At 38.3% G+C, this 13,912-nt stretch overlaps 1 protein-coding gene across 3 annotated transcripts in view; it reads right to left on the bottom strand.

Annotated features, from left to right (window-relative positions):
- Positions 1 to 1,739: 1,739 nt before the first annotated feature.
- The window catches only part of LOC132149314 (acid-sensing ion channel 2-like), a 405,895-nt gene continuing 393,722 nt past the window's right edge, over positions 1,740 to 13,912 (bottom strand). For all 3 annotated transcript variants that reach the window (XM_059558461.1, XM_059558459.1, XM_059558460.1), the window contains 5 exons: positions 11,114 to 11,267; positions 9,009 to 9,100; positions 8,844 to 8,923; positions 4,381 to 4,449; positions 1,740 to 4,272 (listed from right to left, as the gene is read on the bottom strand). In XM_059558461.1, the coding sequence (XP_059414444.1) occupies positions 4,171 to 4,272; positions 4,381 to 4,449; positions 8,844 to 8,923; positions 9,009 to 9,100; positions 11,114 to 11,267 (497 nt within the window). In that variant the 3' untranslated portion in view covers positions 1,740 to 4,170. The remainder of the gene's footprint in view (positions 4,273 to 4,380; positions 4,450 to 8,843; positions 8,924 to 9,008; positions 9,101 to 11,113; positions 11,268 to 13,912) is intronic.

Raw genomic sequence — 13,912 nt, 5'->3', positions numbered from 1 at the left:
AAAACTGAAGACTTTTTGGATATATGAAGGATGCAGTACTACTCTATAGGTACTCAAGATTAACATTAGATTAGGTGAAACTGTGTATGTTATGTACCCTTTAAAGTTTGTGTGTGAAAACGCAGTCATCTGAATCATTGTGGGAAATCACTACAAATAAACTGCAGTTAAAGAGAAAAAAACAGTTTAGACTCAGTGAACTGCTCAAGCACATATTTAGTCACTCATTTCATAATATCCTGTTCTACTCTGCAGTGTATTTATTTATTTATTTATTTATTTATCTATATTTATATATTAAAGTGTCATTAATATAAAATACTAAATCAGCTATTCTATTTAAAATAGTTTTGACTATTTAATTAAAATAGAATAATTTAATAACTGATGACAGTGAAGGAAGTATCCCAGTAAAAGAGAGTAAATTTATTCCATTACTTAAATAAGAGTATATGAATATATAAATATTTAATTGCCCATTTTTTAATTGAAGATATGGCATCTTACCCCAAGGGTCTATTCTTGCCTTTTCACTTAAAAAAAAAAATAAAAAATAAAAATACATTAAATAAAATAAAAAAGTATTTTATATATTTATTTGTTGTTTAAAATTATCTTATTCCACAAATCCAGAAAACATGTCTACAAATTTCGAATAAAAAATAGACACAAAAACCTTTGATATTCAACATGATATAGTATATCATATACTATAACATATAGATTATAATTTTCCAAATAAGCAAAATTAGATTAACCTCTAAACCATTTTATCTGACTAAATCTCACAAATGTTGATATTTGGATGAAATGGCAAGAAGAACATAGACCTTCATTAAATGTGTTGAGATGAGATTTTGTGCCATCTATGGTCAAGAGAAAAAAATGGTGTCATCAAACCTAATCTTACCCACGTTTGACGCTAATACACGCGCACACACACACACACACACACACACACACACACACACACACACACACACACACACACACACACACACACACACACACACACACACACACACACATATATATATACATATATATATATATATAAACCTGTGATAACAATCACGACAGCAAGGTAATCTTTGATTTCTTAAACCAATAAACAAATTTTTCTGTTTTAAACAATTAATGTGAAAAGGATGGCAATGAACAGCAATGTGAAAGCTCTGTGACTCTAACTTCTGCACAACGTATGTAGCTGTAGCATTTAAGTTGATTATAGCTGCTAGCTTGTTTTTCTAAGAAGTAAATGGCACAGCAGAGCCCTTGCACTCAGAACTCTAAGGCATCTCTTTTGTTCTCTGTGATGTTTGTTTATTTGTATCTCCGTTTATAAGGGTGGTAAAAAACGAACTTGTTTTTGTTAAATGAAATTGAGTTTTTTGCATCTTCGCTTCTCTGTTTCTTCTTTACCGCATAGAGGCATGAATAATCACATGCTGTCAAAACTGTATTTCTCCATTTGTTTCTGACAACCTAGACAGACATGTGTAACCTTCGCCCGTGCTCACGCACACAGGCATAAAAGAGCAACAGTGCACCCGAGTAACAAGAAATGATAAAGGGACAGCAAGAAAAACATTTCAATCAAATTAGATTAGAGGCAGTGGATATCATTGTGAAAGTTGTCCTGAAATAGACTTATGATGAAAACAAAACAAAACATATACATACATATTTGTAGATAGATAGACTGCTCGATAGACAGACAGAGGCAAAGACACAGGTGCTGTAATCCATGTAGACTTTATTGTTTTCATCTCTAAGGTCTGAGGTACTGGAGCAATTATACATTGGAGTTAGAAACCCTCAACTCCTCAGGTTTCTCCTAATGAGAAAATAGCAAAGGTGATGTGACACCCCTTTGGTGTTTGTCTGCATGGCAAGTAAGAGTTCACTAAAATTACTGTTTAACATTATGAGTAACTTCATAATTTACTGTTGTGTAAGTACTGTATGGACAGATGCTGTGGGTTTCTGCGTTTGTAGTGTGTACATGTTTGTTTGTTTTTTTTTTCTTCTATGCATGTGCTTGAAACCTTGAGGTTTACAGCTTTATCTTTGACATATTTAGAATAAATCATCAGATTTTAGGGCAAATAAGGATAAGACATTCATCCTCTAAAGCCCATTACATTTGATTAGCAAATTGAATTGCAAATAAAACAACTAAAAACATTTACATTCAGTCACGGATACTTTGCAAATCAGAAAACTGTTCAGACTGGATATTTGCTTCTTTTTTTTTACCTACTATATTTATAGAATAAAATATAACACACATTAAGCAACATGTGTCTGTAGTAACACAATCACATGGCCCTCTCATATGCCACAAACAACCCATAGCACACATTCATTATTCTATTCCTTGTGAAAAATTATAATGTTTATAATGGTGTTGTTTAATAAATTTTGCATTATGATATAGGTGCAAATCACGCCTCTTAATACTGTTGCTCCAGAAGGGGGCATGAAAATAATTACTAATAATCTTCTAAGAAATCCTTTAAGCTCAAATCTGATTGGACAAAGGGGCCCTAGGTCATGTGTGAAGGCCTGGTTTTATTAAACCAGATTAAATACCTTTTTTATATGTAGATTCTAAGAGCTTCTCAACAAATTTCTTGTCAGCCAGTGGCCTTCATGAACAATTTGTTCAAAAGATTCACCTACAGTTTTAACACACAAGCTCTAATTCGTGCTTTTCATATTGTGACTGAAATTTGTGTCGGTCAATATTTTTTAATTGAATATTGAAGGGTGTTAAATTGAGAAATGCAATCAAGCTCACTCTCGTCACCCAGAACTGACCCTCCTTTCATTATTTTCAGAACGAATGATTTGGCATCAGTTAATGAATTTTGGCTGAAACACTGTACATGTTGTAGAATGATTGGGTCAGTTGAGGTTTCATTCATACTGATGTATAGTGTAACAAGAACCTCACATTTAGTTCATGAGCAGACAAGAACATAATCACACCTTTGAGCTGTCTATCATCCATCATCAAAGAACACCGTGGGAACATAGTAAATATCAGATAACATATGACAATTACAATGTTAATTAACCCCAGCAAAGATGAAGAGCTCTGAAATGAGGAGATGAGATGAGACATAGACAACATTACAGGCGTCAACTCACATAATAAACCACCATGAACTCCTCTAAATCCTTTAATGTTCGAAAACATCCCACTTACGATAGTTGGGAAAGGGAAATTATGATCCTTGCCAAAAAATCTCTGAAAAGTGCTGATGTATCTCTCAACTATGAATTAGAAGCATGAAAGATCATATCAGTTTTTCTAATATCAGCTTTAAATTACAAATTAACACCTCTTACACGTAACAAAATGAAAATCGCTAGTTGCATGACTATATTCTTATGCAGAAAGCGACAAAAACACTTTTTTTTGTACTCTCTGTTCTTAATTTTTCAAATGGGATTCAGAAAGCATGTAGAAGAGCCATTCACAGCCACAATGGGCTCATAATGGCTGCCATTGTACCGTGACCCATTTGGCTTTTCTATGAAGGATAAAAAAATAAAAAAAGGAAAGAAGAAATGGTCTCTCAGTTTTATGATGCATCCCTGATACATCAAGAAGCCAAGTGAGATGTAGAAACACATAGCAAACAAACAGCACAAGAAGACAAAACTGTCTCCACACGTGAGAGAGGATGAAAAGTTTGAGAAAACTATTGTAACACATGAAACTGACACATGCACAGTTAGAACAGCTTCGCAACATTTTATCCGTTAATAATTTACAGTGTTTTGGCAGTAGACTTCAAAATGGCGTCTGGCACAGGGAGAAAGAGAGGACGCGAGAACATGCCGAGGCTGTGCGCATCTGCAGTTCCTCACATGCTCGTGTTTTCATGTTTGTTTTATTTTTACAAGGGACTGTCCAGACAGGTTTCACAAGCTTCTGCTTTCCTTCATGAGTCCAGAACAAACAGATGGTGTTTGTGAGAAACTTTGGGGTCCTCATGTTCCTTGAGAAGCTTCTTGACTTCTAGGTCTCATGTTTCTGCCAAAAAGATAACATGATGAGAAAAAGCAACAGAGACTTTTCCCTCGTTTTACTTTGTCCTTCACCCATTGGAGTGGAGTGGCCCGGCTCCCTCTGTTGGTGTGGAGAGGTTACGGTGCTCAGCAGGCAATCTCCTCTAGGGTGCCCAGGGTGGTCTGGAGGGGAACGCTGACCGTGTGGCTAATCGATTCTGAGTGGTTTACCACCGGATCACAGGTACTCTGAGAAAAAACACAGATGTTCTTAAAACTGTGCACCTGAGGCACAACACAGTCATTCCATGCACTGGGTCCGTGATATCTAAATAAATTAATTGAAACTTTTTTTACCACATCCTCTCCATGACTCTCTTCCTCCTCCTCTCGGTTCAGCAGGTCCAGCAGTCTCTCCTTCACTACCTGCCAGCACACATCACAAACCATCATCTTATTCACTGCCAAATCAGGTCTCAAACTGCTGTCTTCAGAACAGCTTTGAAAAGATCATTCTTTGCCAGCGCTGTGATAATCAAATCAGCGACATGGGCTGCAGCCCAGGGTACTGACCATCGATGGATAACAGGATCAGGAAGTCAAAGGAATTGAAAATGGGAATTTGGATTTGGAAATTCATGCATTTTGGTCTAGCTTTCAGTTCAAAAAATGGCTCTGCAGATCCCCATGTTGGCAATGAACAAATGGTCTCAGCGTCACCCGTCTCAAATGTCACAGGAATGGAATCTTTTTTAATACATTTATTTAAGCTAATAAAACAGCCTGAGATCTTCAATAAATCAAAACAAACTAAACTTCTTGATGGTGATGTCAACAGTGTTGCCAACTTAGTGACTCAGTTGCTAGATTTTGTGACTTTTCATACCAATTTAGAATGACTTCTTGAATGATTTCTTGGATAAACTCATCGGTACTGCCATGCAAGGTCTTCTCTTTGTGTCTGTTCTTATTCAGTGAGTGGCTGAGAGGTGTAGCGCATTCAGTTAAAATACTGTAGATATATTCTGTTTTTTTTTTCTAATCTGTGATCATTTTATCTGTAAATATAGCTGAAAACAGCACAGCCATTGTCTTAATGTGCATTTAATTTGGATGACATTTCGATTATAAATCAGGATTTTATTGCAGATTAACAGCTTGGAAAAGGGGAGCTGGTAATGTAGTCTTAATGGGCCATTTTTCAGTCACCATTTCATATTCATCCTGTTTTCTCTCAGCAGAATCAGAAACAATATATAAATGAAAAAAGTTTTATAGGGAATTTGGCTGAAAAATACAGTATGTGAGCTTAGAAAGTAGTAGAAAGGCAAAATGTAAAAAGTTGACAGAAGGTAGAATACAAATGCAGTGTCATGAATATGCTAATTAGTGTATAACATAATTTAGGATTCTCTTACGAGAGTTCTCTCGTACTGCGTCTTAGCTAAGACGCTACGGGAAAACTCTCTTTTCACGAAAAACTGAAGCAAAAAATTATCCTTAATTTTGTATTTTTGTAAAGCGCATTTGCAGCAGTATAGAGCCATAGGCGAGACGGCTTGCTCGCTCATTGGCTGTTCTGCGGCAACTGCACAGCCTATCGAGCGCAGGCTGATGCAACATCAGACCAATAAGGGTGCTTCGCGCCCTTCATGCCACTTGCCTCCTGGTTTGGGCTCAGCGCAACTTGCGCGCGTCCCAAGAAAACGCTCGCTTCCCCGCGTTCTTTTCCAAGAACGAAAGCGCACTGTCACGGAGATGGCCGTGCTGCCCGCTTTATGCTTTCCCTCCCGTCTCCCTCCTTCCGCAGGTGATAGAACGGGTGAGAGAAACGAGATGTTCAATACTGCTTGTAGCACCTTTTTGGAAGAACCAACCGTGGTTCCCAGATTTGATGCAGTTAGCAGACGTTACCCTTGGCCAGTGCCGTTGAGGAGGGACCTCCTCTCGCAGGCCAGGGGTTCGATTTGGCACCCTCAACCGGAGTTGTGGTCCTTCCGTGTGTGGGCGCTCAACGGTTACCCGCTTATCTCGCAGTGGGAGTGCTAAATACCATCACTCAGGCTAGAGCTCCGTCTCCTTGCAGGATATATGTATGGCGGCAGGTTGGGCCTCGCCGTCTACATTTATCAGGTTCTATAACCTGGAGGTTCCCGCCTTGCAAGCAAGGCTGCTGTCGGTATAGAAGAATCAGGGCCCTGAGGGGAATTCTGAGTTCGTGAGCGTTATGCGCTGCCGACTGTTATATGGGCAGTATTGCGTAAGACCCGCATTGCCACATTGGTCAGGCCTTGCCTCGGCTGTGTGATGTCATATTGCCGCATCTGCGGATGCTGCTAGATATGGGACGGAGGGCTTCCCCCCTTCCTGTCCTGGACTCTCTGTGAGTCCCTCGGGTGACTGTGCACTGTAAATCCTGGGCGTTGCTTCAGGTTTATTGGTGTATGATCCCTGCGCGCACGGCGTTTTACATAGGGTTCCCGTAGCATCTTAGCTAAGACGCAGTACGAGAGAGCTCTCGTAAGAGAACGTACTCGGTTACTAACGTAACCTCGGTTCTCTCTAGAAGAGCGAACGAGTACTGCGTTCTCTGCCGTGCGTACGATTCACTCTTGTTCACTTCGGCGATGAAATAAATCAGGTGAGTCAGCCTTTTCGAGCTCCTTTTATAGGTTGGGCCACACCCGTTTCGGCGGGAAGTGGCATGAAGGGCGCGAAGCCCTTATTGGTCTGATGTTGCATCAGCCTGCGCTCGATAGGCTGTGCAGTTACCGCAGAACAGCCATTGAGTGAGCAAGCCGTCTCGCCTATGGCTGTGTACTGCTGCAAATGCGCTTTACAAAAATACAAAATTAAGGATAATTTTTTGCTTCAGTATTTCGTGAAAAAAGACTTTTCCCGTAGCGTCTTAGCTAAGGCGCAGTACTCGTTCGCTCTTCTAGAGAGAACCGAGGTTACGTTAGTAACCGAGTACGATTTTCCCAGTGAAAATCATTGGCATTGTTGGATGCCAAAGCCTGTTTGATAGTGGTAAGAACTGATTGAGATCTTTGATTGACTGTTTATGTGGTTGTTATAGTGATTGTATACTCTTAAAAATAAAGATTCTTTATTGGCATCTATTTATAATCACAACACCACAAAATGTTCTTTGGGGAAACAAACATGGTTCTTTTAAGCACTGCTGTGAAAACCACCTTTTAGAATTGTTATTTTTAAGAGTGTAGTAGATTTAGATGCAATCTCAAATTTGATAAATGTTCATACTTAAAGGGATAGTTTAGAAAGGCGAGAACTTTCATTATTGTATGAATTATCACAAATATACATTCAAGGACTCACTATGGTAATCGCTATAACCACTATAATTTCTGTGAGCAGCTTGTTTATCATTGTTGAGTTTGCTGTGCTTTTATTAGTATAACTTTTTGAAAACTTTTGGACAATTCTGATCCTAATGTGGTAAAGGCCTAGCTCATGAATATAATTTAGGTCACATTATTGGGTTGCACTAGGAGGTTACCAAGGCTGACTTAATCAATTTGCATGAATTCTAGCATGGTTCATAATATCACACACTTAGGAGAGGTGCCTTTGCCCAGGACCAGAGAAGGCTTAACATGCCCCGTCGACATGATTGAGTCTTATTAATTTTAAAATGTAAAAAAAAAAAAAATTAAATTGCTAGCTAATAGGTCAGTTCTTAAGATGACCATATTTTAAAGCTGAAATCTCATTGGGCATGTATAGTTCTCATGCATTTCCAATGAAGCTAAATGCTTTAGTGTTTCTTTTGTTTTTATGTGCTTCGTTAAGCTTAAAATCCAGAGACGCTTACGTTTCAGAAAATAATTTTAAGATGAAGGTTGACCATTTAAAGTGATCTTGCATCAAAAAATCCATCAAAACTGGACAGGACAGAGTGTGAAATGAGTGTGTGTGTGTGCCCCTGAGGGTATGAGTGGTGTGAGGGCCTGTGCTGGCTGCTGTCCATGGAGCAAAGAGAACAGCAGCAATGCAGAATTACTGAAGGCTCATAATGATGAAACTCTCCATCAGAGTGTCATTCATTCTACACTAGAGACAGAGTGAAGATTTCAACAGCCATCACTGTGTCTCTCTGCGTATGTGTGAGCGTCTGTTGAGCGAGTGTTAGGAGCGTTAGGAGGGTTTTGATATCTGTGGTGTATCGATTGGTGTAATAAGGCTTCCTTGAGGGGTTTTCGGCCATTGCCAACCAGTGCATCAATCACTGGGAAGCATGGCAGCCCAAAAAACAAGCACTAGTTTGGAGTCTCTCACACGGCGCCACGGAGTGAAGGTGGTGTCCGCGGTGAATGTAGAGGAATGCATTCTGGCATTCTGCTTCCCCTTTCTACCCCTGTGATCCAGAAATTACAATCTGCATTTACAACAGAAGAATTAAAAATGTTTCAAGGTTACAGTGAAAGGGAATTTAACCCAAATGAGAAGAACCAGTTTCCAAATCTGCTTCCTTCGCAAAGTTTAGGTAATTGTACAGGGTTTTTTTGGAATCCGAAAAGGTGATGGAAATGGAAATTTGTTTTCAGAGAGAGACTGTTTTACATACCTTTTTGTATTGTTCAAGACTAAACCCTTTATTTGATTTTTAATTGTTTTAATGAGAAGTTCTCTGTGCAAACTTTTATTTTGGGTTTCAAATATGTAAAAAAAAATGGAAGAATGTGTATCAATTGCTTAATTTTATTTTGGTTAAAGCCAAAATGGCCATTTACATTAGCAGAAGAGATCAAATAGAGAAAAGAATTGATTATAATGTTGAAAGGGTGCTGACATACCTCATATGCATAATCAAATAGCTCCAGTATGGTCAGGATACTTGCACCGATAAACAAGCCCATCTGACCACCAATATCCCCTGCAACATAAATATATTTATGATTTAGAGGAACAGAGAGAAAAAAGTTGAAAGACAGTATTCATACTACAGTGTGCTGTGATACCTAGTAGACCCGCCACCTCGTATGCTTTCTTCTGCTCTATGGTCTCATAATTCAGAGCCTCAAAGAACACATCCAGAACTAGGATATTATCCCTGCATCAACAGAACACAGAGTGATGTTTTGAAGTTCAATTTTGATACATGGCAAAACCAGAAAACATGTTTGCTGCAAGTAATTCATCTGTGCACACAAGAAACAAATATGTTGACTGACACAGCCAAGTAGAAGATTTTTGATGTTTAATGTTAAGTGGAGCTGGATTTGAAATCAGTGAGACTTCACTGTGTATACAGAGCTACCCAGTGTGATGCAACAGAAATAACAACCAAATGACCAATGGAATGTTTAAGATAGGACCTCCAGTTAAGGAAATGGTTACCAACAATATATCAGTACCTCTACAGTTAGATCTAGTTATTCTAGTGTTTTTGGTGGTACTGAATAGATTACTTCTGCACTAGTTGACATTTACTCTTACATAAAAGAGATACAGTTTTACAGAAGGATATCATTTTTTATTTTTGTATTTTTCACAAACACACACACACACAAACACCTTTCTGACAGCAGTCTCAAGACTGGGCCAAAGGCAAATTGACTGCTATATACTACAGTACAAGAGGGCTAACCTCGAAACACTTACACTGGCATTATCTCAACCATTCATTACTCCTCTATTATGCTGCAGAGATGAATGATCTTGGCATGACTGATAACTTGCGTGCATGTGTGGAGGAGTTAAAGTAAACAAGTTTTTTTTCTGTTATCATAAAATGAAGCAGTCTAGAGAAACTTATCACTCTTGTGGGACACCAGAGTGATGATATCCTGTCTGCTTTATGCTGATTTAATTGACTGCACTTGAGCAACATCTGTCTGTGTGTGTGTGTGTGTGTGGGTGGGTGTGTGAGAGAAAGCGAGAGAGTCAGTACTCCCAATAGTTCCACGTCTCAGACACATCAATCACAAGCTTATCGCTATGACGATGAACTAATGAATGGAGAGGATTTGATATCTGTCACTATACTGAAGAACAACTCCCTGAATCTTCCTGACTCAAAGCAAAAGTGTTCAGCTAAATGTCTAGAGGAGAAATAAATATCGTAGAGCCACATCAAATGTCCTGCTGTCCTAATATTGCTTTTATGGTAAAGAAGCTTGTCTATAAATTGAGGCATAATTTCAAATGCTCCTTAATTAGGACAATAACACACAGGGGGAGTTTTCTTTCTCCCACATTCCAGTGTCCATTTCCTCATCCGTAGTGAAACAGCGATGCCAATCCAGTTCAAATTAATTTCCTAAATTTGTACTTGAACAATTATAAAATTTAATTTTAATTTTAATAATTCTGAATTTAATATGTCGATTAAAATAGAATACAATTTAAAAGCAACCCAATTGTTTAGGTGTAGTGTATCATTTTTAATTATACTTTTCATTATGAATGATCAATAAACATATTACCAAACAGTCACATTGCACTTTCCAGAAACATTACTGTTCAGAAGATTTTTTCTTCTTCAATTTTTGTATAAAAATATTACTGACTTCAGTGTATTTTTCATCAAAAATGTGCTGCCTTTGTGAGATTTATAGACTTCTCAAAACATTAAACATTCATATTTCTAAATATTTTTTTAATTATTGGTCATCCTAAATCATTTTGCTTTGTGACCTTGAATGGCAATTCATTAAATTCCTCTTCCCGCCATTTCAATTTAACCTGTGGTTCATGTCCAATTTAATTAAATCTTTTGAATAAAATGGTCAATTCATAATTTCAGAATTGTTCTCAAATCTAATAACACCACAGCTCATCTCTGCTAGAAAAGTGCAGGCTTGTTGATCATTAACAAGCTCCATATCTCTGTGATCTTGATATGAGGTGGAATATTAACTGCTACTTTAACAAATTGGTGGCAGTAATAAGGTAAAGTTAAAACCTGTGAAAGATATTACAAGGACAACAATTAAAAAGTTTTGAAAGTGATGGAAAGTTGCAACATACAATAAAAAAGACCTTTGGAATGCTGAATTCAAAGGCGTTTTTATGTATTCAAGGGGAAAGTGACTTTCAACATGGATGTGAGGTGCGTACTCACGTGATGTACTTCTCTGATCGGTTGAACTTCTTCTCCAGGTAGCGAGCAGAGGTTTTACTGGGGATCTTGACCATGGAAAGCTCTTTGTTGTATCGAGTCATGTTACAGGGGCTCCTGCAGATGCAGCTTGTGCCTTCAACAGCTGACAGAGCAGCTAAGGAAAGCATGAAAGGGTATAGTAGAGAGGAAAAAGAAAAGAGGAAAGGGAAATGATGAGAGACGCGAAAGGGTACCCGGGAAGAAAGGGAGAATATGTCAATTATTTCTGCAGGCAGCACTCCTGGGTTCTATGTATGACATTCCTTGTAGAACAACTGACAATGTAAAGAACATGAGGTCATCTTACCCTTCTCTGCACACAGAGGGTCTTTTCAGTGTCTTTACACACACACACACACACACACACACACACACACACACACACACACACACACACACACACACACACACACACACACACACACACACACACACACACACACACACACAGACACACACACTAATTGAAGTATAATTCAACTTTTGGCCTTTTCAGAACACTTTCAATTTGCTACTGTCAACTCTTGACAGCTTAGAAAAATATCACATGTTGCACTTTTGATTACCTTAAGAAAGACACTGCAAGCATTTTGATAAAAGCCACCATTTTGAATCTGATAAACTGCAAGGATAATATTGTCAAAGTGCTTTCTAAGATTCTAGAGAAACTTACTGAAAAACAGAAGACTGATTAATGGACAGATGAAACGTATTTACTGTAAAATGAGTTATCTTACAAAACAACAAAAGATAATAATTTGCTATTTTCTTCTCTGTTGCCAAGGGCTGAAATCTTTTGCGCTTGGCTGTGCCTTCCTCAGATTTCTAATCAGCTCATAACATGCATGACCTAAAGATGTAATCTGACCTTTCAAAGAAACATTTTTAAATTCATCCATCCCTGACCTTTTCTATCTCCATCTCTGATTCTTCTCCTCACTTCCATCCCCTCTCGCAACCCTGCCGTTGGAGATGATGCTAAAGTCTCATCATTTGATTGCAGAGGTGTCAAGTAACGAAGTACAAATACTTCGTTACATTACTTAAGTAGAAATTTTGGGTATCTGTACTTTACTTGAGTAATTATTTTTCAGCCGACTTTTTACTTCTACTCCTTACATTTTCACGCAAGTATCTGTACTTTCTACTCCTTACATTTTAAAAATAGCTTCGTTACTGCTATTTCATTCCGGCTTAATTGTCATCATTCAAAAAAAAACAAAAAACAAAAAAAAAACACTTTCCAGATAAATCGCGCCATCCGGATGGAGTGAATTTGATTGTGGTTGGATGAGAAGTATAAACATATAGGTACCATTCCGACACCCTATTGGTTTGTACGCGATCCATCGCACCTGCACATGACACAATCACATCACACCCCAGCAAGGACATAGCCAGTTTTGGGTTCGTTTATCAAAAAATATATTTCTTAAAAGTAGGGTTGGGTATGGAACCGGTATCCGATCGCCTCAGAGTCAGTCCCCTTAAATTTCAAATGAATCCGGCGTCAGACCGGTCTCCTCTCCGTCTTTCAGCGGAGCCTGTCCTCCAACAAAAAACGACTGGCTCATTTACCAAATGGGTGCCTTATAGGGGTGTTACGATATGCAAAAATCACGGTTCGGTACGTACCTCGGTTTTAAAGTCACGGTTCAGTTCATTTTCGGTACAGTAAGGGAAAGAAATGCAAACATTAAACTGAAGGTTGTTTATTACTATCAACTTTTTTTTTAACAATTTGTTTACACTTTTTTTAAATACTTTTTAATAAAATATATATAAAATAAAAAAAGAATAAGAAATAAAATACTGCTGCAAAGTTCTCCATTAAATAAAATACTCTCAGTCTCAAACCAATATCATATAATAAAATATAATGAAAAATATAAATAAATAACTATGATTACAGTGCAGCATTACCAATCCCAGCTTGTAGGCCTGCTAATATTTTAAAAATATATATAACTTTTCCAAAGTGTAAAGTGCAGCATGAACAGTTTCAGTTTTTAGACCTGCTCAGATTTCGTTATTGCGTTGGACCGATCCGAATTAAGTGCAAAGGTCTGTTTAAATGCCGACAGGAGCTGCGTTTGAATTACAATAGTTTTTTTCCTAGTTGTAGTGATGTTCACTCTCGCGTAATGCCTTTTGAAAACATTAGGCCGGTGACACACTGGCATATTGCACCTATTGTTGATGGTGTCCTTTATCAGTAGGCTTTATATTTATGCTCAACATGAAGTATAGATATTGTTGTCGTGAAGACAAGATCCTGGTCTGTCGGCGGTCTCCCTCTATGTCACCTACAGTAGCAGCAGCGCACTAGCGCTGCGTCAGGCACGATTCTGGTGTGTAAAGACACAGAAAATGCGAAGCAGGTGTCACGCACCTGACACGCAGCAGAAACGCCACGCTCACGCCACGCAGCCAGTGTGTCACCGGCCTTAGAATCAGCTGCAGGGCGGGATTAGCGCTGAACGCGGAGACTTCCGGCACTTAATATATTCGTTTGAAAACACGAAAATGTACCTATGTTCCGCAAACAAAATATTGCACTCGGTACATACATGCACCGTACCGAAAGCCCTGTACCGAAACGGTCCGGTACGAATACACGTACCGTTACACCCCTAGTGCTTTCTCTTCATCCTCCACAAATTAAGCTACTGTAGGTAGTTCTGTAGTTAGAGAAGTTTGAATAAATTATTGTTTGCGATTGACGACGCGATTGACAATGTTGTGATAAGTAGGCTATAC

The sequence above is a fragment of the Carassius carassius genome, chromosome 9, assembly GCF_963082965.1.
Source record: "Carassius carassius chromosome 9, fCarCar2.1, whole genome shotgun sequence".
Lineage (NCBI taxonomy): Eukaryota > Metazoa > Chordata > Actinopteri > Cypriniformes > Cyprinidae > Carassius > Carassius carassius.
The sequence above is the reverse complement of the archived record's forward strand: the minus strand, read 5'-3'. Positions and strand labels throughout refer to the sequence as shown.